The 26,190-nt window shown below is 37.5% G+C and overlaps 3 protein-coding genes across 3 annotated transcripts; all 3 read right to left on the bottom strand.

Annotated features, from left to right (window-relative positions):
- Positions 1–1,427: 1,427 nt before the first annotated feature.
- LOC139132693 (uncharacterized) lies at positions 1,428–4,123 on the bottom strand. Its single transcript, XM_070698960.1, has 4 exons — positions 3,223–4,123; positions 2,747–2,933; positions 2,221–2,327; positions 1,428–1,625 (listed from the first exon to the last, which is right to left on the bottom strand). The coding sequence occupies exons 1-4, from the start codon at positions 4,111–4,113 to the stop codon at positions 1,428–1,430; spliced, it is 1,383 nt and encodes a 460-aa protein (XP_070555061.1). The 5' UTR covers positions 4,114–4,123.
- A 7,938-nt stretch (positions 4,124–12,061) lies between these two features.
- LOC139132692 (uncharacterized protein KIAA1958-like) lies at positions 12,062–12,742 on the bottom strand. The gene has a single exon (XM_070698959.1). The coding sequence runs from the start codon at positions 12,740–12,742 to the stop codon at positions 12,062–12,064; it is 681 nt and encodes a 226-aa protein (XP_070555060.1).
- Positions 12,743–21,309: 8,567 nt separating this feature from the next.
- On the bottom strand, positions 21,310–26,190 carry LOC139132473 (phospholipase A and acyltransferase 2-like). Its single transcript, XM_070698803.1, has 4 exons — positions 26,016–26,190; positions 23,957–24,149; positions 22,266–22,481; positions 21,310–21,797 (listed from the first exon to the last, which is right to left on the bottom strand). The coding sequence occupies exons 2-4, from the start codon at positions 24,146–24,148 to the stop codon at positions 21,729–21,731; spliced, it is 477 nt and encodes a 158-aa protein (XP_070554904.1). The 5' UTR covers position 24,149; positions 26,016–26,190; the 3' UTR covers positions 21,310–21,728.

Raw genomic sequence — 26,190 nt, 5'->3', positions numbered from 1 at the left:
GTGTGTGTGTGTGTGTGTGGGTGTGTGTGTGTGTGTGATGGTCCCCAAGCCTTTGAAAAAGTGTTTGGCTCAAGTAATAACAAGTGTACTCAGCTCGATTTTCAATACAATTTCTCTTACTTTTTATTTTATGTTTTCTTCAGAAAGTGTTCTCTCAGGAGCTTAAGAAATACGAATGCACAACTCATGATCAACATGTCACTATGACTAAGATAAAGAGGTATGTGTACATAATATCAATTTATTATTTAGTTCAATCAATGAGAGTCACATTCAATCATACCATTTTCCATGAGATTTACACATATCAAACACAAAATGTTTTGATGTATGTCTTGCCACTGAATTGACTTGTCTCAGAAGTAAATTTATATTACAAGGAGGAAGGGAAGGTATTATTATTATACAGTGAAATAATCAAAAGTATTTAATTCAATTCTGGTTTGAAACCAACTGGCAGCCTGAAAAATTCCCACTCTTAGATATCTTAATTGTGAAAATACACAGAAATAGTATAGACAATGATAAGAAATATGTACATTCCTTAGTAATTACTAATATATTACAAATAGCTTAGGTTCAGATCTATTGACTGGGACCAGGTCAGGCCTCGGTGACAACATCAACATTCAACAGCTCAAGCCCTGCAGCCAGACAAACACAAGGTGTCAATCCCTCTGACCTATCCTTACAAAATTAAAATTCAAGGCTGTATGTCTGTCATAATTTTTCATATAAAACAAGTGATTTACCAGTACCTGAGTTATGATAATGAGGCCTGCCACAAAATCTTTATGAAGGATGATCAACTGATAAAAAGACTGACACTTGTTTATGCAAATGCATGTATAAGTGATCACCCATTGACAACTGGCAGAGTCTACCCTCCCCTACCCTGATTTCACATTGGCACACAACTTGTTTTAACTCAAGTGTGAATAACTCAATTAAGTCACACTAGATTAACTTGAGTCAGCTCAGAGCTGACACTTGTGTTTACTTCAGAACACACACCAGAAATTATGACAATTACAATACCATATAGTACCAGTAGCATACAAAACCCTGTTCACATGGTAAGCATTTCGTTTGTTAATTCTGATCAATATTTAATTTCCCAATGCTGAAGAAATTTTGCTGCAATTTCCCTGTTCTGGTGTATGTCATATATTTCTTTATTTTGTTTGTAGTTATCAATACTTGGTAGCTGTCCATTGTGATCTACACAAAACTGGCGCTCCCATTTTGTAATTTTCTGAGAAGCTTCTCTGTGATATTTGAGTAATTTAGTACCAATGACTGCTTTAGCTGTTTTGTATTCCTCCTTATACATTTGATCATTGCAAGTATCAACTTTGTTTCTACACTTGGTAAAGTGTTCAACCTCTGTGATGTTTCCCAGTATAGACTGAAGATATTCAACAGTTTTACTTGTTTTGCTCACTGTTTCTTGCGTTTTTGTTTTCAGGCAACACTGACGATAGATGTGTTGCATCAGCTGTTCTTGCATTCAAAGTGCTGTGTGCTGTTGATGTGCCTGGAGGTGACAGGTCATCATCACAAGTACCATCATCACCATCATCACCATCATCATCAATTGGTCCAATGGTATCTTCTGTAGTAATCTACATGTAAGGTAAGTGTTTTTCTTATGGTTATTGTTAAGCTATTCTTTAAGTAATGGGTGTAAATTCTGAGACCTTTTCAGTAGTATTGTTCAATAAGACTGTTCTTGAAAGTTAAAAAATCAGAATTACTTGTCAACATTGTGTATGTGTAGCTGACATTGTTATCATTGCTAAAGGGACTGCAGTTTTTAAAATGACTTCAATTTATAATAATAACACTGTTAGTGATAGTTGCATGTAATTATGTACATTCTCTGGACATTATACTGATCTTTTATGTTTTACACAGTAAACATAAAAGTTGAAAACTCAAGTGAAATTATCCATATGTATATTACAGCTTCACAAGTGTAAGGCACTACCACAGTAATACATTTTCTGGAGACACAAAGAATTGTACGGGACAAAAGTAAAAGTGAAAATGCACATTAAAGCATTTTGTATGACATATGCATCACTCAGGCTAGTGTATATAGCCAAAAGGTCAATGTAATTTGATAGTAAAGTAATATACAAAGAATGATATACCAGTACTGTGTTCAGTTGTTATGAGTACGGAGCAAAATAATAATGGACATTTGAAGAAATTTACCTCTGTCATTATAACATGCGGCTCATTGTCACTATTAATTGTTCTGTAACTTTCCTCTGATGCATCATCTGTTGATACAGGAAGTTCATCGTGTTCTTCATGGCAATCTAGAAGTGTGTCAAAATTTTAATTATACACTTAATATTTTAATCCTGTGTAGAGAATTATGATGAATAGTTTTAATGGACAAAATCTAACGGGAATATCTCTGGCATTCTTCAATTTTATATCATGCTTGAACCATTTTTGTTAAACTTTACACAAGTTCATGTCCCTTGGTATTTTTCTTGCTCAGAGTTATAAGTCAGACAAACAATTGTTTTATAGTCCATGGAGGTCAGAGGCAGAGTGTGTGGGAATGCAAGGCCAATTTAAATTAGCATAGTTTTGTGCTTGTATAACCAATTCATCAACAGTATTACACAGTACTGACAAAATATTGTTCTATTTTTTCATAATTTTGAGTGATAACTTAGACAATACACAATATATCAGAGTATATAAAAGTATATTGTAGATTACTTACCACCATGTACATGTGTGAGGTCAAGAGTTTCAACCAGTCTGTCATTAGAATATATCCTGACACGTCTAAGTGGTATGGTTATTTGCCCCTTCTTAACCTTATCTGTGATTTCATTCCAGGTCAGCTTCACAGAGGTCATGACATCACTGAGAGTGGATGACCTGAAGTGTTTGAGTATTGGACCCTCCTGCAAATTATTGTGGATGAATGCAGTATTACTTAACCAGGTAAGTATATTTGTGATGTTTGTCAATTATTTTCAATACCATTGAATCTGACATGTTTCATTGTAATGATTTTTATCATGATTTCTTTACCGTTTTGTGCTGAACAACTGTTTTCTAATTATTTTGCTCTTCAAATGTTCATGACACATTAAAAGACTGATCATTACATCTTTCCGAATGCCATTTAATTTCCAAATTTCTGATAAACAGATCAAATTTCTCCAGCAGTTAATTGATTTTGATACTCACTGGTTTACTGTCTTGTTCATTAGTCCCATCAAAGAATTCAACTCCATCATCTCTCTGGGTCCACCAAATGTCTGCTCCTCTAATGATGTAGTCACTAATTCTCTCCATGTGAGCTTGTATCAAGGTATGCCTTCTCATCAAGTTTAATGGAAAGACTGTATTTCCACCAAAGGAAAGAGACTTGCCCAGTTTTGAAATTTCAGAATCAAGTGTGAGAGATGGAAGTCTTGCTTCTTCTTCTGCATGTAATCTGATGAAGACATTTCCAATAATTTCTCCAGGCCGTTTTGAAGATGTTGATTTGGTAATCCTGCGGATGGCATTGAAAACCCTTTCCTGGCTTTCAGTGTTGGAGGAATAAAGGGAAATGATCCTGTACTGCTCTGGTAAGTGAACAACCACATTGTGATAATATCTTCCATAGAATTTCCTCTGTGTCATGGTCTTTGGTTTAGTTATTAATTTGATGCACAGAAGTCCATGTAAGAATGTGATATTGTACAGGCGCAGGACACGTTTTGGGCATCTGTACACGTCATGCAGGTAGGAGATGTGACTTATTTCAGCCAGAGTTTTCATTAAGGTTGATATATCTTCACTTACTTTGCCTCTTACTTGTTTGTCTTCTATATACTTGGTAACTAGAATAACTGCTTTTCTTATGTCAGATCCCCGTACTTCATCTGCATTGCCTAATGCTGCCTGAATGAACTTCTCCAACTCATCTCTTTCCACTTTACTCACAAGATGTGGTAATTCATCAAGGATGATCTTGGCATGACCTTTGATGTCGTGTAGTGGTTCGGCCTTTAGAGTCTCATAGTTTTTGCAATTTATTTTGCTTAAGTCCTCATCTTCATTCTTGTAGAGAAGTGAATGAACTCTCTGCATACCATGAAGTATCTTGTCAGGCTTTCTTTGAGCTCATCTTTCAGTGCTGTCTCTTCATACTCCTGACCCCTGCTTGAGTGTTCTTTTCTCAGTGAATCACCTTCAGGTTTTGGTATGGCTTCACTTTCCTGGATTTTTTGTCTTCCAGGTGTACCCACTGGTGACCAGTTCCTTTTTTTCTGACATTGAGAGGGGTTGAATTCTAAATGCATGCACAAGATCATTATTCCGACGTACATCGATACCACACACACATTGATAATGGCCACCTTTCTGTTGACCCTCTTCAAACTCTTGTGCTGGACCATCTCCATGGAAAAACCTGTTGATGTCATCAAATTTCACAGGAATTTCATCAATGGACACTGGTGTTGTTGAAGCTTTCAAGTCCTCTATACGGGTGTCAATGTATCCAAGTTGTTCTTCATCTGTTGGACCTGATCTTCCCATGATATAAAGGTGGGGTTTTTCAACAATGGCTTCAACATCAACATCTGTACCATGGATCTGCTTATATTCTGCACGGGTGTAGAATGTGGCTGGGTCATACAGCCAGGTGACCATGAATACAATGTGTGAGTGGTTTGCTATGCTACTATGATCATGCCACATCTTGAAATGACGCCTCCGTTGCAACATTTTTAGCTTTCTTTCATTTGGGTTATATTATAACTTTTGTCATATTCATTTATATCCAAAAGCCGCTGTTTCAGTTCCTCATCCTCCAGATGGTCAAAATAATCATCAGTATTTGCCCGCAACACACCAAGTTTCTCCTGCCTCTTCAATTCTGTTGTTTGTATTTTCCTTAGTGGTATTTTCCTTGCAAATACTGTGAAGGTTTCTTCCTTCAGGTGGCCATCTTTATCAATTGTTTCTTTTAGAAATGTTTTTGGTGCCACCAATTCACCTATTTCAACCTCACCATTGAGGATTTTCATTTTCAGGGTTTCCTGCAGTGTTTTAGCACTCCTTGGTTGGGGTACGGTCACCTCTCCCCCTGGTCCCTTCAACTTTTTTCTTCTTACTCTCCTTTCATATTCTCTGCCTTGGACTTCCTTTGTTGTGTTAAATTTCTTTACATCAATACCCTGTGACTCTGCATATGCCTTTAAGATTTGACCAGCATTATGAGCAATTTTAGTTGGATTACCAAGACAGGTCACATTGTATTTTCGTCCCAGGGCTGACCAGTTGACATCTGCTCCCTCTTTATATTCAGATATTTCTTTCATGAATAATGCTTTATCCCATTCTCTTTTTTCCAGATGCCCAACCGCATTGCGAGGAGACTTCTTACCCAGTTTTTCCAGCTGAATTGCATTAAATACTCTATCAGTAGCATCATCGAGACACTCATAATGGTTGGCAAGACGAGTACGGTCATAACTGGAAAATGACTGACCAGATGCAAGAACATTTTGCAGATCTTTATCATTTTCAATTAGTTTGTCTTCTATTTCTTGTTTGTACAGTCTCTTTCTTTTCTGTTGAGTTCTTTTATCTGATTTGGTGTTTTTCTCATTTGAAGTTGTGCTGAGTTTACCTTTGTTAAAGCCTTATTAAACTCAATATTGTAATTTTGCTGAAATGCACTGTTCAGTTTGTCATAAATATATCCTGCTGCCCTAGCTACTTCTTTCTGCATAACTTTTGGTGATTTTCATTCGTTTTGGGTGATGTCACAGTGGTTGATGATAAGGCAGCAGTGGCTTCACTTATCACTGGAACAACTACTTGTTTTCCAAGTACCCTGTTAAGTCTGTAAACATCAGCCTCTGTTGTCTTGCAAGCAGTGCAATCCAAAGCAGTGTGTCTTCGCTTCCTGTAATCTGGCAAGCCTTGCCATGCACTCAATGAAAAATGTGTCAGAAAACGTTGTTTCTCTCCATTTGCATTGCACTTTTCCCAATTGCCTTTTACTGACAGCATTTTTTCGAAAGTTGGAATTTGCCGCCGAAATTTGTCCCTACTAACTAACATACTGTGATGAATATGCATTGTCTTACAATACCGTCCATACCTTTCCTGCATGCTGATATTTTTAGAAGGTTGATACACCATAGACTTCTTACTTGTCATGACTTCCTTTGTACTTCGTGCAGCAATAACAATAAGGAATCCGCAACACACCATTATGACAAGAATATCCAGAAATTTACATCAAAATGCCAACGGGAAATCCTCTGTAGCAGACAGCTTTTTATGAGCAGCAGACAACTTTTTGAAAAAGTCCGCCAAAATTGTAGCAAATCTCGTACTTTATGCAAATAATATGCAAAATAGAATGCGAAATAGCCATAGGCTTGCATCGTGATATCGTGCATTGACCGGAATTTTGACGAAAATCGTGTATTTTGAGTTTTCATGACGATTTATTTGAGTTTGAAAATAACCATCACAACAGCACCCATTTTACGTGTAAATGACCAGTTATTTTATTGTAGATTTCAAAAATGAGCGAGAACATTGCTAAAATATACTATACCTATTTCGTAGTTTTTGTTAATTTGCAAAGAATTCCACTGAAACCAGCCGTCTACGCAAAAAAATTGCCCGTAAGGTTTTTCGAAAGGGAAATCAGTGGGCGCAGCCATATTTGTTTTGGCTTGCTTAGATACAGAGCATGCGTACTGTGTAGCCCTGTTACCAAGGATTTCGGTCGTACGATCGCTGAAATATCCAGGTCAGAAGTCTACACGTTTTCATGAATTCCAACCGCTAAACAACATTTTTGAGGATTCATATTTCCCATTTAGGTTACTGGGGGAATCTTTAATGCAAAAATGTACTGGCAATGTGAGGAACGCATTATTGTTGTTGGAAATCAACCCCTAAAATGGCGATACCGCGTGAATACTTCAAATCGTAAGGAAATAAGCTGCATTTGAGAGGTATTAATCATAAATGCTCAAGTGCCATACAAAAAATGAACAGAATACATTCGTCTTTATTCAAAAAATCAACTATTCAATGGAATATATTTCATTTCACGGTTGGAATTTGAGGTATACTGGCGTTCACAAAATGTCGCTTTTTCGGGGGCAATTTGAAGTCACGTGACAACATAACGATGACATGCCATCAAATCAATCGTCAAGGCAACTAATATCCTACATGTATGGGAAATTTGGTGAAGATTGGCCCACTAAATTGTGAAAAATCCACAATTTCGTACGTGGGTGTATATGTACAGGTCCGTTGCCATCGTTCAGCGCACATCCCATGCATTAACGTACTCGAGTATGACGTGACAGGTCAAGTCCTTGTATCAACTTTGGAAAAAAATCAATTGATACATATCCAAATTATGGCTCAGGATATGACATATCATAACAAAATGGCCACAAGGCAGCCATATTGCATCTGATTGTGAAATCAACTGACATGCATATTTCTGACATAGGTCAATGTCCTTGTACCAACTTTGAATAAAGTGCGATGATACATGTCTGAGTTATGGCTAAGGATATGAAAAAAAATGTAACAAAATGGCCGCCATGCAGCCAAATTGAATCATATCGTGAAACAAATTGACGTGCAAATGTATGATATAGGTCAATGTCCATGTACCAGCTTTGAATAAAATCGGTTGAGATGTGCTCGAGTAATGGCTCCGTACATGAAAAAATCGTAACAAAATGGTCGCATTGCGGACATATTGGATCGTATCACAAAACAAATCAATGTGAATATGCATGACACAAGTCAATGTCCTTGTACCAACTTTGTATAAAATCGGTTGAGACATGCCTGAGTTATGGCTCCATACATGAAAAAATTGTAACAAAATGGTCACACGGCAGCCATGTTGGATCGTATCACAATACAAATCGACGTGCATATGTATGACATATGAAGTAATCCTTGTACGAAGTTTGAATGAAATCACTCCAGACATCTCTGAGATATTTACGTGAACGGACAGACGCACGCACGGACGGACGCACACACGGACGGACGCACGGACATGAACAAACCTATAATTCCCCCAGACGGTGTCCGTGGGGACTTATTAACATGATACTGCTAACTGTCTTTGTACACTAATGTAGGTCTATGTGCTAAAGATTTGTACCATTTGTTTCATTAAATCTGTTGCAGTATATTCTAGACATCACCCTAATTGCAAAAATTCACCAAATATGCAAATTAGCAATAAATTGATGCAATACTGACATATGTCATTTACTGATATTAGAACTCTATGTGAAAAACATCTGCACAAAGTTTCATCAAATTTGGCACAGTTGTACAAGAAGCAGCGCTCTAATCCCGAGTTATGCAAATTAGCACTAATTATGCAAGCCACAACAATATAAATAGACCTGCATATGTATGCCATAGTGTAGTTTCCTTGTACCAAATTTAAAAAGAATTGGCACAGGCATATCTCAGATATCTGCATTCATGAGCCCCTATGCATATGCATGGACACAGTATTAATATTAATACCATCCTTGAACCCCTGTGGATGATACCGGTACCTGGGGTCCCCGTGGAATGGATATCAAATACAGGAAAGAAAACGGCCGTCACACAACCCTTTTTGATCCAATCATTACAAAAATTGGCGTGCATATATATGTGATAGAGATTAATATATGTACTAACTTTCAATGCAATCGCGCCCAGCATCGCTGAGAAATTTACGTGAACGAACGCACAGTCGTCAAATATAGGAAACAAAATGGCCGCCACGAAGAAAAGTTTAGACGGGATCAAAACAAAAATCAATGTGCATATGTAAATCATATAGAGTAATCTATCTACCAAGTTTAAATGGAGTTGCTCCTAGCATCAATGAGAAATTTGCGTGAACATATGCACCGACATCAAATACAGGCAAACAAAATGGCCGCCAGACAGCCATATTGGATTGGATCGTAGAACAAATCGACATGTATATGTATAGCATAGGGAATAATTATTGTACCAAGTTTGAACGAAATCGCTCCAGGCGTCACTGAGATATCTGCGTGAACGGACGGACGGACTCACACACGGACGGACGGACATGACCAAACCTACACGTCCCCCGGACGGTGTCCGTGGGACTAAAAATCGTTTGTCAGTGAATTATTTAGGGTCTTACATCCTTCATGTACGTCTTCAAAGTTTGTTTGACTTCTTTGCATATCTTTAGGGTCTGTTGAATGAACCGACATCAATCAATCAATCAATCAATGCATGGAAGTTTGGATGTATGGTTTGGTGGATGGATGGATGGATTGATAGATGGATCTCTGATACACGCACCATACATACATACATACATACATACATACATACATACATACATACATACATACATACATACATACATACATACATACATACATACATGCATGCATGCATGCATGCATGCATGCATGCATGCATGCATGCATACATACATACATACATACATACATACATACATACATACATACACACACACATACACACACACATACATACATACATACATACATACATACATACATACATACATACATACATACATACATACATACATACATACACACACATACATACATACATACATACATACATACATACATACATACATACATACATACATACATACATACATGCATGCATGCATACATGCATACATACATACATACATACATACATACATACTATACATTCATACATACGCACGTATGAATATTTGGATGGATGGATGAATTTTTGCATATAACGTGTGTATTGAGTAGAGAGAGAGAGAGAGAGAGAGAGAGAGAGAGAGAGAGAGAGAGAGAGAGAGAGAGAGATTTTGTGTTCGACTCTTGGTTAATTCATCTCACCTCAAATAATTTGAGATTTAAGAACACTGCAAGATCAACATAGGCTTTAAATCGTTGAAAAGTTGCAAAGATATTAGCAAGGAGTTTGCGTGGCAATTACACAATTAAGAACAGAAAGTTAAGTAATAATAACATATATTTTCAATTAAAACGATTATAATCAGGTACTTTTGAAATTGCTGTTGATGACTTTGAATTCAATTGTATCTAACCAAATTATTAAGCATTCTTGTTATCGTGTTTTCTATGCGTAGACCAGTAGTGCTTAAAAAAAAACATTACCAGTAAATTATATGGCCTGGAATAAAATTACATGAATGTATAACTTTACCAGGTTTGTCCGTTCCATATTGTAAATGACCTACAGCAATCGCAACAAACAGCCTCTCAGGTCCTTCTTTTATCATGTAAAAATTCTCTGCTAGTATTATAAAGTCCACAACTGTCGTATCCGGTTGTACTTTTAAGAATTTTATCCAAAATACGTCGCCAAAAGAAGCATCATATATTTTATTGCCTTCAACGGCGAGACCGAATAATTTTGACTTATCAGGTGAGAATGTTATTCTCGACACAAGACCACTGTTTTCAATAATATACTTCCAGGTAGAATCGTTACTCGACCATGCGTGCACGAAATAGTCGTCTGCAACTCAAAATATGGTACTATTTACGCCGACACTGATACATCGCATACAGCAAGATGTGCGTATTACATCTGTCCACGCACCAAGAAACCTACAAATAATTTTATTACATGCCTCGATACGAGTGCAAATCAGTGCATTGATTTGAATAGGAACATCCGGGAAGTTAGCGGGCCTGTGAACGATGTACGGACCGGTTTCCATAGTTACCCATGGAAACCGGTCCAGTGAAGCCAACACAAAAAACAACCAGCCGGAACTATTTTTCGTCGAACTGGGGGAATTTTCGCTGGAAGCACATTCAACATGTCATGATTTAAAACAAATAAATGGAGACTGGGCTTCGTATTAAGTTTAAGGAATGTCTATATTTATTTCACTGAAATATTTACGGAATGATTGACAGCACGGTACTATCAACTTTTGAAAAATGTGCGCAACACAAGTTTCCAGACTGAAGGGCGCCGGCAAAACAAAGAAAAAATGCACGAATCATGCATGTCTTGTAGTTCAAATTTTGAAATGTTTTCGGAGCGACGGTACTTGTCACTCCACCAATAAAATTAATAAGTCAATAGTGTTCGGGAGCTGAGATGCTAAAATGTTCGTGAAAACGTTAACGTCAGAAGTAACAAAAGTCGCGAGATGCAATGCGTAGACCATAGACCTAACCTCAGTAGAAACTCTCAAAGTTTGAAGTATGAAGTCGAAGAGTCCGTCGACTTCTGTTCTAGTTCCTGGCTCGAATCCGAGCTATCAATGACCCGAATGCGTCGGTATTTCCGTTGTTTGTTGAAATTAAACTGGGAATTATACGTTGGTGACACGTTTTCTTGCGTCGACGATGGTAAGTTGATATTCAGCGTGCAGTTATTCATTATGGCGCCGGCGAACATTTGCTGAACTTTCGTGTTTTCGGTTTTGAGCGACGGCTTCGGTGCAGGTGATGACTCAAAACTTTCCCGTGCTGGTTCTGGCTGAACGAGTGTTCCGATTTTACATGTCTTACCTCTATTGCTGCTGTCGCTAAGAATATGAGACATTTGTTTCTGCTCACTGAGATCGAGTCCGTGGTCATAATGCTGGAGGCTAGCCGCATTCTGATGACCTGTCAGCTTCGCAATTTTGTGAGGAGCAACACCGGCAGACGATAAACGCTTGACACAAGTTTTACGCACTGAATGGTTTGTTTTTCGACCCGATATACCAGCTTCACGCGTTGCATTTGCCATCAAATTTCCGAGAGTGTTCTTACCCAGTGGCCTTGCATGAAACCAGACGTCAGACGTGATCATGTGAGGTTGGAGAGGCGTGAGGTAAAAGTCAAACTCGGATTCAAACTTTCTTCCGGTCGATGTTTCACGTACTCACGATATAGCGCTACGGGATCTCGCTTAGGATTTCCTGGAGTGGCAAACATTTTTGGGGCGAATTCTCGTGCAGTTGTTGTAGTTCCATCTCTTGTTTTTGTACATCTCTCGTGAAACTCTAGATATTCAGTGCCTTCGGTATCGCGGCGGTCACGATGTCACCAAACTTTAGTTGCCGATGCTCGTTTCTACCTCTCATTCCAAAGTGTTTTCCGAATAAAAAGAACATGGTGAAATTCGCGCTCTGTGGATTATTAATTCCCAGTACTCCGGCCTGCCACATAGTTTCTTCCTCTTCTGCCGAAATTTCTTCCGACTTCAGCTCCTTTCTTCCTTTACCTTGGCCTTTCAAATCAACCTGTTTCGCTCTTATCGCTTGGTTCAGTTTATGAAATACACGGTCGTTCAAACTTGCTGAGTAATTCTTACTACGAAGGTATCTCTCTAGGCTGCACTTCATGTTGGTCAGGGTCGAGGGTTCATATTCAGTGCCATCCATCTTTCTTATCGAAATGAAAAACTTACTAAGTAATTCATTTAGCTTGGTCGGTTCAATGCACTCCAGCCGACGTGTTTCACTGCAATTTTGCGCCAACCATTCGGTACATCTACGGACATCACGTTCCGTAGACTTAACCGTACTCTCCTTCTGATGGGCTCGTATAAAATCGTCAACTTCATCGGGCACACTATCTTCGGGCACTGGTCCCAAAAGTTCGTCGAGTTTATCAGCTCCAAGTGACATTAGCCACTCTATCATTTCACCGTCGTGATCGTCTGCTACAGTGTTGTCAGCCATCATGATGGAAATACCTTCAAAGTTACGATAGGCGCTTCACGCTAGTTGTAAAATATCAATGCGCGCATAGGTATTTTGACTTTCGTTAAAATCTGTTTGATGCTGATTGATAATGTTAAAATTGTTTGAGAATACCCTGCATGGAACTAAATGTCATATAGCGTTAACTGTGAGGAGGCATGTAATAAAAATATTATTGCCTGAATACATGGGTTTATGTGCCCTCGCAGCAGGAGAAAATTTGCCCTCCTGGCGTCGTCCGGCAAATTGTCACCTGCTCTCGGCACATAAACCCATGTATTCAGGCAATAATATATATTGCCTTCTTTGTCTAAAGCGATGAGACTGTCATTACTTAACATTTCGACATCAGTTATTGGCTGTCTATTATCTAGAAGGTGTACAGAGATTTCCCAAGCAACCGATCTGTACAAATTATTGTCAATTCCAACCAGCAGGACACGATTTTCTGTGTTGGAAAGGAAAGAGCAGGATTATTGTTTGACTTCCTTTCTACAATAACACCAACCTTTAAAAAAACATTTTGACGTTCATGTAACTAACAATATTAATATGATAATAAGCTACTCTACTAAATCAATGCATTGAATGTATTTTTCATACACAGCGACTAATGTATAGACATGCAAATTTAAACTGGTTTTCAATATGTTTAAATGTCTGCACCAATATCACCCGATAATACGAGACGTAATATAGTGTACCGATATTATTTTCCGTCTCCACTTGTAATATTAGTTCATGACGAGAGTTTATCGAGAAGGCGTAACAAATGAGAACAACCTCAATAGTATACAAACCTTCATTGCGTAATAACCCCTTTATCATACATGCATGCTTTGGTTATGACTTTTCTACGGACGTTCCGAAATTAGCGACGAAATCAACTGAAATCGACCTTGCTTGCTCATAGCTGTACTAATAAAAAGTTGGTCGCTGAGGAGTGATGACAACCGTATCACTTCTTGATATTATTCCGCTGTTGGGCCATTCCACTTCAAAGGAGGGTTTATGGCACACTTTTAAAGCGAACAATTTAAATGTTAGGATGTCCTCACAGATTTTCACACTTTGAAGAAGGTTTATTTTTAGCTTTAAATGGCGGTGCATGTGAAAAATAGGCTGGAGTGTGTAAAATGAGTGTGTTTTCGTGTTTTGAAACATAAACTCATCCCTTCGCGAAAGTTATGAGGCCCGCCAACGTTCAATTTCAAACTCGATCGAGCAGCTTAGAGCATAAAGCAAGCAGCTCTGCGACATCTCAGCTTATGAATGCACAGTGGATATAATAGCCGTACCAGTCAGTTTATGTCCAAGAATTATACATGTCCTCAGTCGTCAAATATGCCGAATTTACCACCTTAGAAAGGAATTTGTGAGCGGATTAGGGAAAACGTGAAGTGAGTACACTGTAAGCTGTAGCGTCGTAACTCGTTCGTGATTATGGTTATGTTGCTGTACGAATAAAATATTTCAAAGGTATTTACATCGTCTGCTCATATATTCTAGTTACTGGCTTGCTACAAATCGGAAATATAATATGTGCACCTTTCTGTGGCGAGTATTTTCAGTGCGGTTGGATTTTTGTGGCTCATTTACGGCTGTAAACGATTTATGTAATTCACCGCCCAGATACTTAAGCTCATCAACAGGAAACTTGTCGTAAAGCTGTTCTATCATGACGCACTGTCAAACGATATCTTACATGTAATCTTCAGCGGCGTAGACGACACGAAAACACCGCACCGCCAGGGGACCGGCCTTGCACGATGACAGCTGTCGGCAAATGATACAAATTTTCAATACGTTTGTTTGTATGTTTTTAGTACAACTGTACTTGTGCCTGAGTGCAATGCCCATGAAGTGACTGCAAACAACAAAATTTTGACCATAATCACATTCACAATGACGTTTCGGAGTGTCACAAGTCTAATTCGCTCAGCAGTTTTACGTGTATGTGATTCATCCCACCGAAGGTCACGCGTAGCTGTAAGTAGTTCGGTTACAGTGAAAATATAATTCTCATTTTCACTAGTTAAAATACGGGTTCATATTAGTACCGTCTAAACAATAGGAGAAAAGCAATACAGGCATAGCATGTATGATACAATACAATACAATACAATACAATACAATACAATACAATAATGTACAATACAATAATGTACAATACAATAATGTACAATACAATACAATACAGGACAATAATACAAAATGCAATAATATACTATACAATATATTTCTTGGAGCTTGGAATTGGAATTTTATTCCACTTTGAAATTACATCACAAAATCTCATTTAGGTGTTTCGTTCAGAGGAAAACGATAAGCATTATGATTTTAGCCAAGAATAAAATTATTTAACTGTGAATGAAGGCAACTTAGCAAATTAGTACATATGTTTTTTCAATAATGTCATTCCGTGGTCACATTCGTTGCCATGGACACTTGTGATTATAGAAGCGTAGCAAAACCAAACCAAAGAAAGTGGGGTTTTAATCTTATAAAGATTTAACACGCAGGGATAGCATCTCTTGCCCCCCCCCCCCTGAAACCTATAGTCTATCACTTTACTGTATATATTCCTTTCTCAACTCTGTTCGTCACAATAATGAATATACAATGAGTAGCTTTTACACAATCCATTTTCATACCCAGAATGTATTCCACGCTACACGCTTTCATTTTTGAATATCAGATTTGAATAGAGAGACGTTAACACTGTGGTGTTGCTTGACCTAACAAATCCAAATTAACTGTAAAACGTTGGGAGTGGCCTTTTCACGTTTAAAGTATAATCATAATCTCAAGTAAGTTAATGCATTGGTGTTTGTACCCATCAAGCCAAAAAGTAAGAAAATGATAATTTATCTTTTAAAAACCACCAGATTTTATTGATATTTGGCCTAATTATTGAAATTGATAAACCCTTTAATAAATGTCTGCCTAAATCTTGACAAGTTGAGTCACATGACCAAATCTGATATTTTCCCGCCAAAATTTACGTCTTTATTAATTTTAATATTCCAACCGTAACCGTTAAATTTTCTTGATTTTCTCTGCAGTTTTGGAAACAACATCTATCATATCTTTCAAAAATACATGGCACTCATGAAACTTTATCTATACTCTTTCTGATATTCAAAATATTCATGTAGAACGTCAAAAATATTGATTTTTGTTGTTTTTTGTGAATCTGCCAGTAGTTTTAACACAAGTTTCCATCCCATTTTACATTAATTGGTAATAATCTTTTCAATATTTTGATGTTTAGCGGTTTGAATGTTCAGTTATTTGCAATATACAATTTTGGCGGGAAAATAACAGATTTCGGTCACGTGGACCTGACTTAGGTAATATATTATGATAAATTTCAACTTAATCAAATGCGAAACATAGTTTTGGCAATTTTCACAATTTTCTGACCATGCATTAACATACCTGAGAACGGCCAAGGTCATTGCTAAATATCAAAATGCAAATATACTAGTACACAACAGCTAAGAGTCATCTAGGTGACCTTTTTAAATTTGTTATTATCCAAGGTGTCAGGTTTTGTGATTCGTGTGCGAATTGTCGTCATTTCTCGTTTACCTCAAATTTAATTCTTTATACCAGTGACTAACTGAAAGAGAAGTTACAACCACCGTGTTCAAGGGTAGGACTCTCACCATCTAATGAATGCTGCCTTACCTCTGTTCACATTTTCACTTGACATAGATGTCGGTAAAACTCCGGCGCAAAGAGCGAGGAATGTATCTGGCATGAGGACCAGTCTACCTTCAAGCATCGTAAAATCATTTGAAGGTGGACGCAATTCGCTAACTCTTCCACTTTTCCACTCGAACGGGTCAACGTTGGCTCGAAGTACTTCTCCACCGTCTAATGAAAGGCAAAGAATGCCAAACAAACTTGTGTAGACGACAGATAGAACACCCCCACTGTTTTCAATTACCTTCCAATAAGCTGACACACCTTCTCGCAAAACAAGCATTTTCTCGTCGTTTACACCAATAATATGGTGCCCATACCATGCAACACGAATCACACAACAACTGTTTGGTACAGAATTCCAACCGTCTGTAAGCATCGATGCTTTGATCTGAAGTCTGTTTGTCTCGCTCACTCCAAGCAACACACCATTACCAACGTCAACATCTTTTGTCGCAAAGGTACCTGCCAAAGGGCCGTATACGTTTAAATCAGCCGTGCTTCCAACTGCTAGGCACAAGTCAGATGTCACTAAAATAAGGTCAACATTGTCGGGCAGAACATCATGTCCAGTGGATCGAGCTTCTCTGCTGGGGAGCATCCGAGCGTGCACTAGGGAGTGAGATTCATCTAACAGAGGAAATAAATAAATAAATAAATAAATAAATAAATAAAGAAATAAATAAATAAAGAAAGAAAGAAAGAAAGAATGAAAGAAGGAATATATATATATATATATATATATATATATATATATATATATGTATATATTTATTTATTTATTAACCTAAATTACGCAAGTAATACAATATGTTACTTAAGTTTCATGAATGCTGCAATCTTCAGACAGAAGAAGAGAAGATTGCAGGATACTTATGCATGAATCTTATTTATTAACATATATCATTACTTTATACTTGAAAACGATTAATTTTCTATTTCTGTCGATCAGTAAATAACTTCAATTTGGGTATCGCAAATAACTGCGATTTTAATCGTCTTTACAGTATTCTTTTTTCTACTCTTTTTTCCCAACGACTTGCCCTGTTCACCGCAAGGAGCACTTTCCTTCATCTCTGACAAAATAATTTCTTCTGATAAACGTTCTCAATTTCTTATCCTTCAAAATCAAAAAAGGCATAGGTTTGATGTATTTTGCTGCGGTCAATCGTTGTTAATAATAAGAAATCCACCCATGACCTGAAAGTAAAATTGGTTCACGGAAATTAAATATCAGTTCTTAAATTGTTTGGGTATAGTAAGAATAACCGTAAATCACCATCATCATGGCAGTATGAATGTATTTGTCACATATATCTCTCTGACTAGAGAAATGTTTTGTCATAAATTAATTACCAAGTCGATAAAGCCGTGTGAACCGCGACCATAAGCAAAACAGTGTCGGGAGACAGGTGCAATTGTGTAGCAATTTTCAACTCAAAAATGCAAAATAAATTAGGACGATATCTAAACTTAAAAAACTGTTGCAAGCACAATTACAACGTGACAAGTAGTTGACACTATCAGTGCCACCCTCCTTGTTTGCAGTATTAAGTTTATCCTTATATAAGCAATCAAGGTAAAACCATAAAATTGTGGAATAGATCAATAATTATACTGTCACGTAGCGTAGTTGTGGGGCGTGGAGTTATGGTCGGCTCTCAAGTTGATACGTACACTGTTGGGTAGAACGTTTGAATAATAGAGACGTAAACAGGTATACAGGAATACTCTAAATCGTCGTACACCATTAGCTGAGTAACGTGCAATTTACACGATAAACTTCTATGACTTATATTAGTCTAACAGTAGTCGTCGGGTTACGGTCGAAAGCGCAATCTCGGGGCTTCTCAAAATGTTCTCCTTCAACGGTCCATGGCGATCCCCCAAAGCTCTCCGTCTAACACACTAAAATGCACAGTTTATATTGAGTGAGAATCTGCTTATTGTCATGACTTTTGTATACGTCTATAATGAGGAACGTCGTTCCCATCTAAGTAGAAGGTTAACAGGATTAAGTATCTCTCTATGCCGAGCATGGCAGAAACTATCTGTCATCATAGCGTGTAGTCAATGCTAATGACTTAAGCAGTCTTCAGTAGAGGTCACAAAAATATACAAGGGAAACATTAATATTCTCACGGTGCACCACGTGAGGTTACTGATGTCAGTTTATTATCAGTCGTGACAATTCAAAGTTAAAGTTAGAGAGTTAAAGACTACGCAATCGTCAGGCTATATCACAATACATTAGCCGAAAGCAAAATAAATATATTGTTCAACGTGCTCAACAGAACCAGATGTGGCCAAGTTCACACAATGCTTTCACATAATCTTTACATATGTAATACTACGGAAGTTTATCATTTTAGACGGTAATAGAAGTGCACCAGAAAGGGCCACATCTAGGTTCTCATTAATATTTAGCCCAGCTTCTGCTGCACTTCGGTTGTAATTGTCTGTGACGGATACTGTTAATACTGTTAATACTGTTATATAGCTTGTTAATTCCTCGTAAAGTCGGACCTTACATCAATACAATGACAGTCGGTGATGTATTTGAGAAAGAGAACGGTGTTTTGAATTTACAAGATTCTAAAAGTTCAAGAAAGCTTGTCGGCAGTAATAAATTATGCAAATATCTGTACAGTACAATATGTACATGAATGAATTCGATGTAAGTATGGTTGACGTCCAAATATAATAATTGTCGTCAGCGATAAGCAAATCAAATGCATACCTGTAACACACTCCCACAGGTATAAATAATTAGGCAATCTGAATGTAATTAATAAAATCAGATTATGTTGTACACGCCGTACACCGATGTGTCAAGTGCGATGCAAAGCGTTCAGTGACTTTTAATATACTACAAAGAGAAAATAAACATTAAACATGTTGAATTCGTTTAGCGATTTATGTTACCAGCAAGTAATGCAGAACGGACAGAAAGCTAAATTCTGATCAAATCAAATTGCCTGTCTGATTTATAAATAAAATTGATATCTTATAACCATGATATTATATACTTTGCGTTGACGATAAATGCATTCTCCTCCTATGACAGCTGAGGTAAAAGAGAGGCATCTTAACATTTGTACACTGCAGTTTCAAGCGTATCAATGCTGTTTTTAAAATACAGCATTTAGCAACAGAGAAACTTGTTCTTTGTCAGAAACTACATGCACGATACATAAAAAGAGTTAAATGTTAAAATCTATTTGGTACATGTTACTAACTATCATGAGGGAAAACTTAGTTCGGAAGGCATTTTTGCCGAGGAACTCTGAAAAAAGAAATGGAAGAAAAAATTAAAAACGAACTATCTAGTCAACTTTGAAATAATCTTGCCCGTTGAACGGATTTTCACCATATCGCCTTACCTTTCATATTCCTCCAATTTTTGCGAATTATTGCATCTTCAGCATCTACCGTGAATGTCGCAGCATTTAAAACCATGAGCATCAGCGCTGAGATAACGTGCATGATTTTTGTCTGTGTGTGGTTAGGAAGGAAATATAAGTACGGTAAATCAATAACAACACCAACCCGTGTTATATGATTTTGCAAATGAATTATTTTTGACTTCTGATAAAAATCTGTACTACCTGTGACTGTATAGCAGAAAGTTATATAAATTCCATAAATCGAACAAATGAGAAAAATGGCTGAGGAATTAGACATACGATATTTTGCGTTATTTTAATCACACACTTGTAAGAAGTCATTTGTTTTCAGGTAAAAGCTGCGATAAAAGGAACAATATACCGAAATATCTTCAGCAGTCCCATTCCGAATGATTGCTGCATGTACCATAATAATGAGATGCCTGCTGTGATTATATTACAATCTTGAAAATGTCTGCTACAAATCATGAAACATTGACAACTTACGTGTAGTGGATTATTCGTCACAAACACTGCACTGCACTTCTATATTGGTATACTCTTTGATTACTTAAAAACAGTACTCATCGAAACGGCTGACATTTCTATATGAACAGTGAATTAAGTACCGCCTTCTCTTACTGATAAGGAGTTATTATCCTAGAGGGCCAGTCAAACCAAAGATTCGTTTGCCACTAGTTGCAATTTGGTAGCACCAGATGTTAAAATGTAGACTAAGGTATGGTGCTGTATCATTATTATGATGAAAAATGGGTAGCTAGTAGACAGCTGTTTTCTTTGTTTATAGGGAATTAGGCGTGACTCTGTGGCCCTGGAAGCTTTTCGCGTCTTACGCCGTGAGGGAAAGGAACGACTTAGAACAAAAGTAAAGACCAACTTATTCAAGCTACAAACTTTAACATCCAAATAGTGGACGTCCTAGTGAGAACAAGATAAAATAAACGTCGATCGAGTCAACCTATATGCAATAAACACCCGGAGACTCAGATACAGGATTTATTTGTGTATGTACAAAGCTAGCATTAACACCTTTTACTTAAATGTGAAACCACTGTTGAGCTCTAGAAATTATACCAAGAGTAACCACATAAAGACTCTTTCATTACAGTCTTGTCAAAAAGAACACACTAAGCTATCACAGGTTTCGATGTTACTTTGGCGCTACTTCAGTGGATGAATAGTTTAGCAGTAGTGGCTGACAAATCAGGAGGGATATAAATACAAACTAATGATAGCGATTATTTTTCTTCCTATATATATTTGTGTTTATTGATTCGAAAGTTTCATTGGTAATATTGAAAAGCAAGTATGCCTGTAAGAAAACACTCTACAAGTAACGACCAAAGTGCAGTTTGTTCGGTTAACAAAAATAATTTCATTATGTCGTACTTTCGCAACGAAGATATTCCTAGACTGAAGACACTGTAATTACTCAAGGTTCTATTTATTATTACATTTCAACAAGTCACATGTACTTTAATCAAGTTGGTGCTTTACTTAAATTTCTTTTTAAAATTTCTTCCTTATTAATGTTATTGACTTGATTTTTACAGGAAAAATTGATTATCTACAGAAAAGAGAACCGATCTTACTTTTCACTAATCGCAAGAAGTGACAACTTTGGGCACTCATTCAAAAATATGTTTCTTCTCATTATTCTAAGAACACTAGTTCTAAAAAGCTGTAGTAATTTTTGATAGTGGCTTTATTATAAATCTGAACGAACACTGAAATTCGTGATTCAGAATTCTGTTATTATAGTACGATTTTCATGCAGCTTTCATCACTTTTACTCTGTTAATGAACATAAATCACTATGGTTAAAATATTGCATAGCAGCACTTTTCTTAAAAAAGCGAAGCGGTGGCTGTGCCTGATGCGGCCTTTGTGGGTTGTCCGCCTCGGAACTCGTCTACCTGTCAGGAAAAACACAAAAACATCGTGCCATTAAAAAATGCAACCGCCATTATTATCACCATCACTGCCACCAACATCAATACCAATATTTTCTGATGATAATGATGATGATGATCATCATCATCATAATCATCATCATTATTATCACCACCAACACCACCATCATAATCATCATTATCATCGTCATCACCTCCACTACTACCACCGTAACTACCATCGTCATCACAACCATCATCACCATAATCATCACTATCATATCCATCACTACCACCATGCAGTATTACTACCATCATTGCCACCATAAACATTATCATGATCTACATTTCAATCTTTTCTCAAAGAGGTAACGAGATAAAAAATATAACGAATGTACCATATTTTGTTAAAGAATATGAAAAATCGCTGATGTATCATGCATCAAAGAAACAGGTGATACAGAAAAGGTTCTATCATGAGGAATATCTGACCTGGTGACTCCAGCCTTTGGAATGCCCGTATCGACATCTGTTGGTAAAATGTTCACAGTTGTTCTCCAGTGGTTTGTAAGGGAGAGATTGTCCAACGGCTGCTTCAGCTTTCTTCAATATTTCTGCCGGCGCTAGTGGTCTGTGTCGACTGTCATCTGAGTTGTTGACACGTACAAGGTCCCCTCCAACGACATCCGATAACAATTCTTTCTTAACCTGGAATCGATTCAATAAATTTCACTTAAACTAAGACCATTCTATGTGTGATTTGAAGATGGGTATTTACAAAACTTGGATTATCTTTTGCGTTGTTCATATTTATCAAATTTATCCAAACTTTAATTTAAACGTAGAATTTAATTTATGCTTTATTTTTGTCAATTTTTATCTAAATGTAATGCCAATGCTAGGTGCTGCAATATGGGTCTACTTCTTTCATCAAAGCATTTCAATAACTTTTATATACTCCACCGTAGGAATTTTGTCCTACCCAAAGTCAGAAATCAAATAAACTATGAAAGAATATTGAACTATTATATCAATTTGCATACTATGGAATACATTCGACTGAACTAGCAAAAAGTTTTACGCCAATCAATTAATGTTTCCTGTATAGGTAATTCCTACAAACTAACCCAAAGTTTGAGAGTGAGGGGGAGTTAACAGGAGGGGGAGAATTGCGTATTCAATGACACAAACGGATGTGTCAGTTGTTCCTTCCTGTGAGTTGGGTGGGAATGCTTTGGAGGCCAGAAAACACCTCTCAAATAAAAAAGTTAAAAATAAAGGGCTCCCTTTGACAACTCGAAGTGCTTGCAAATCTAGTACCTCTGAGCTTCAAAACGACTTTCTGATTTCATATTAGGCGTGTCGTGAACCAGCTCAGTTAGGCGGTTATTACCAAAAACGATCCTACCCCAAGCAGCCTCCGTAACGCTGTTAATTCTAAGCTCACGAACTGAAGGAAAATTATAAGAATGTGTAAGCGAAGGCCTGTCTTTTCGCTTTGTAATCTAGTATATGAATAAACCATCGTCAAGGCATGTTATTGTAGATACAAAATAATAACGTAAGATATTACACTATTTATCAGATATAGGATTCACAAATTTCAGATTATTTGGGCATTAACTGAGCTATATTTAAATGAAGTCTTGATCAGCGATATTCATTACTTGACGTAGATCATCGCAGTGTGTTCATAAGCTACAATCTATCTGTGATGAGCTGCACATACTTTATACTATCGGGCGGTTTGTTGAATAAACTTTACTTTGAAGTTACTATTGAGACGTTCATCACAAAAAATCCAAAGCTCTCAATCTGAGCACTAAATCATTCTATTTAAGGGTTTTATATTTACGGGAAGGTGCAAGACTCTGATTAGATTTATAAAATAACATGACCATTGTACTAATCCTAAACAAGTTTGATATTTAGCTCACACCTAAGTTACTAGCCTCTGCTTCCTCTCTACTTAAGTGACTAGGGATGGAGGACCGTAAGTATTTATGTGTCGGCGAATCATTCCTCCTCACGGTCAAAAACGGGGTAACCCCCCTTTCAATACCAAAAACAAGATTAAATGAACTGTACCGGACCCTCCTCCCGGCAGAAGAAACTGACAAGTTCCGAAATAAGGTAGACAGAACAACACCTAGCATGTTTACACAGTAACTCGGAATGGTTACCTTTGCGCTTGTCTGACCCATTATTATCTTCATTGTTTTCCTATCATGGTCCGGTGTGAAGTGAATTATCAAATGCCTCCCTTTTCGGTCTTTACCAGCATATATCCCCCAGTGGTTGACATCTTGATATCGAATTTCGATTCTATCTCCAAGAGATGGATTGATAGTGTCAACTGTGCCCCAAGAACCCATTCTAGAAAAGAGGAGATGTAAAATGGTCTAGAATGGCTTTCAAAGATTGAAGTAAAGATATTTTACAGCCATGGTTTGAACAGACGTGCAACCAGAAATCCCGAGTCTTGGGTTGGCGTACAGTAGAAACACTAAAATTTGGCCTTCGCCAACAAATGCATGTTTCGGAAATCAAAATAAGTATGGCGAGGGTAGTCTGACATGGCAAATCTTGAACACGCCCACTATATGTCGATGCATTAAGCGAATATTCCAAAGACGATGGCATCAATAATTTGATTGGGGGATTAAAGCCCACAGGGTGTGTGAAGCATACTTAACGTGCACTCAGCGCAATGCTCATTAGGATAGGAATGAAGACCCTTTTAAATATGGTGACACTCATGTTGTGCAACCTTTTCGCATGCATTCAGTCAAATCTCGCGACTTGCTATTGCTCGCTGCTCGTGCCCTTGCCGCTCGTGGCGCTCTTCATGCGCTGGACAGAACAATGCGCAGGTTCGAGTTCTAGGAAGCGAGACTATGTCAAAGGTTAGTTTTTAGTTTCGAAATAAAACGAAAGGACAAACAAAGTTCATGTAATGAACAATTGCTAGATACAATGAACATAATTAAATTGGCCACATCAGTGTTCTCCCTGAATAAGGTAACAGGGGCGTGGCGCCCTCTTGTAAATTCCGAGCGCCCCTCTTGCCAGAAATGAAAAAGATTTATCTTTTTTGAAACATAAAACAATAAAATGTACGGGAAAAAAAGTTGACAGTGATTTACAAGCAAAATGCGAGCGTGAGCCTCGATCCTGCAGACTGCAAACGTAATTCTCATCGATCTTGCAAATCTCGCGAGTTTGTGATGTCATCCGAGATCATAAGCCCATGTGCAACTCATCGAAGGCAGCCATATTTGCATGGCTCAGTCCGCAACGTTACGTTAGCCACGGTCACTCCATAGGGACCGTGCATTAGGTAACCGACTTAGCTGAGTAAACATGGCAAGGAGCTTGAGGGTAACCAAGGACAGCGTCAGATGTAGAGGTTAGAATTTCGTTTGTGTATTCCTTCCCAAAGCAAAAAACCTAATGTTAGGCTCGGTCGGACGTGTATGAGGATGAGAACACGTGAGTGTTACGGTGATAATTTTGACATCGATGAATAAATGTATGTCTCTAGACTCGCTATGTTTTCGTTTTCAAAAAATGTAATCTTCATTGAAATCCGTGAACTGTAATAAAGTTATGGAACACTGTTTCAGATCTCTTTTCCTTTGAGTTTTTTATACGAAAAAAAAATGCTCCGCAAGCCTGAGTTTTATGGTCACCGTGATAATTTTGACATCGATGAATAAATGTATGTCTCTCGCTATGTTTTCGTTTTCAAAAAATGTAATCTTCATAATTGAAATCAGTGAACTCTAATAAAAGTTATGAAACCCTGTCTCAGATCTCCTTCCTTAAGAGTTTTTATACGAAAAAAATCTGAAAAAAATACTCCCCAAGTGCCACCAAATAACACCATTTTAATCTCTGTTTTTCAAAAGCTCCAAGGGCAGGAGGGGGGACACCCCCCTCCTGACCTCCCCCGCGACCGCTAAAGCGGTCGCTTGTGGTGCTTTGCACCACGTCTTCGCCCTCTTCTAAAAAAATATAACACACTTTCAACATTTACTGGCGTTATCTCCTCAAAAATGCAAATGTATCTCTGTCATGAAAAATTCCGAAGATATGTCGGCAGGCAACACGTATAAGCTTAACGTTTGTATGCCAATGTCATAAAGTGTAATAACTTGTGAATTGTGGCTGTACAGTAATTATTAACTTTGAGATGGATTCATATTAAGGACATGTTGGATAGATAGTTAAGATACTTGCCTTAATATGTACTTTCTCTACCTCGTTGAATCCACAAATCTTCCAAACTCAGAATGTTCTGATATTATAATGGAAATGTTCTTTCAAGTGAACTACCCACTCGGTGGTGAAAATCAGCCGATTGTCAGACTAGACGACAAAGGTAACGAGCTACACATTCATCATTTTGGGCGTG

The sequence above is a fragment of the Ptychodera flava genome, chromosome 5, assembly GCF_041260155.1.
Source record: "Ptychodera flava strain L36383 chromosome 5, AS_Pfla_20210202, whole genome shotgun sequence".
Taxonomy (NCBI): domain Eukaryota; kingdom Metazoa; phylum Hemichordata; class Enteropneusta; family Ptychoderidae; genus Ptychodera; species Ptychodera flava.
The sequence above is the reverse complement of the archived record's forward strand: the minus strand, read 5'-3'. Positions and strand labels throughout refer to the sequence as shown.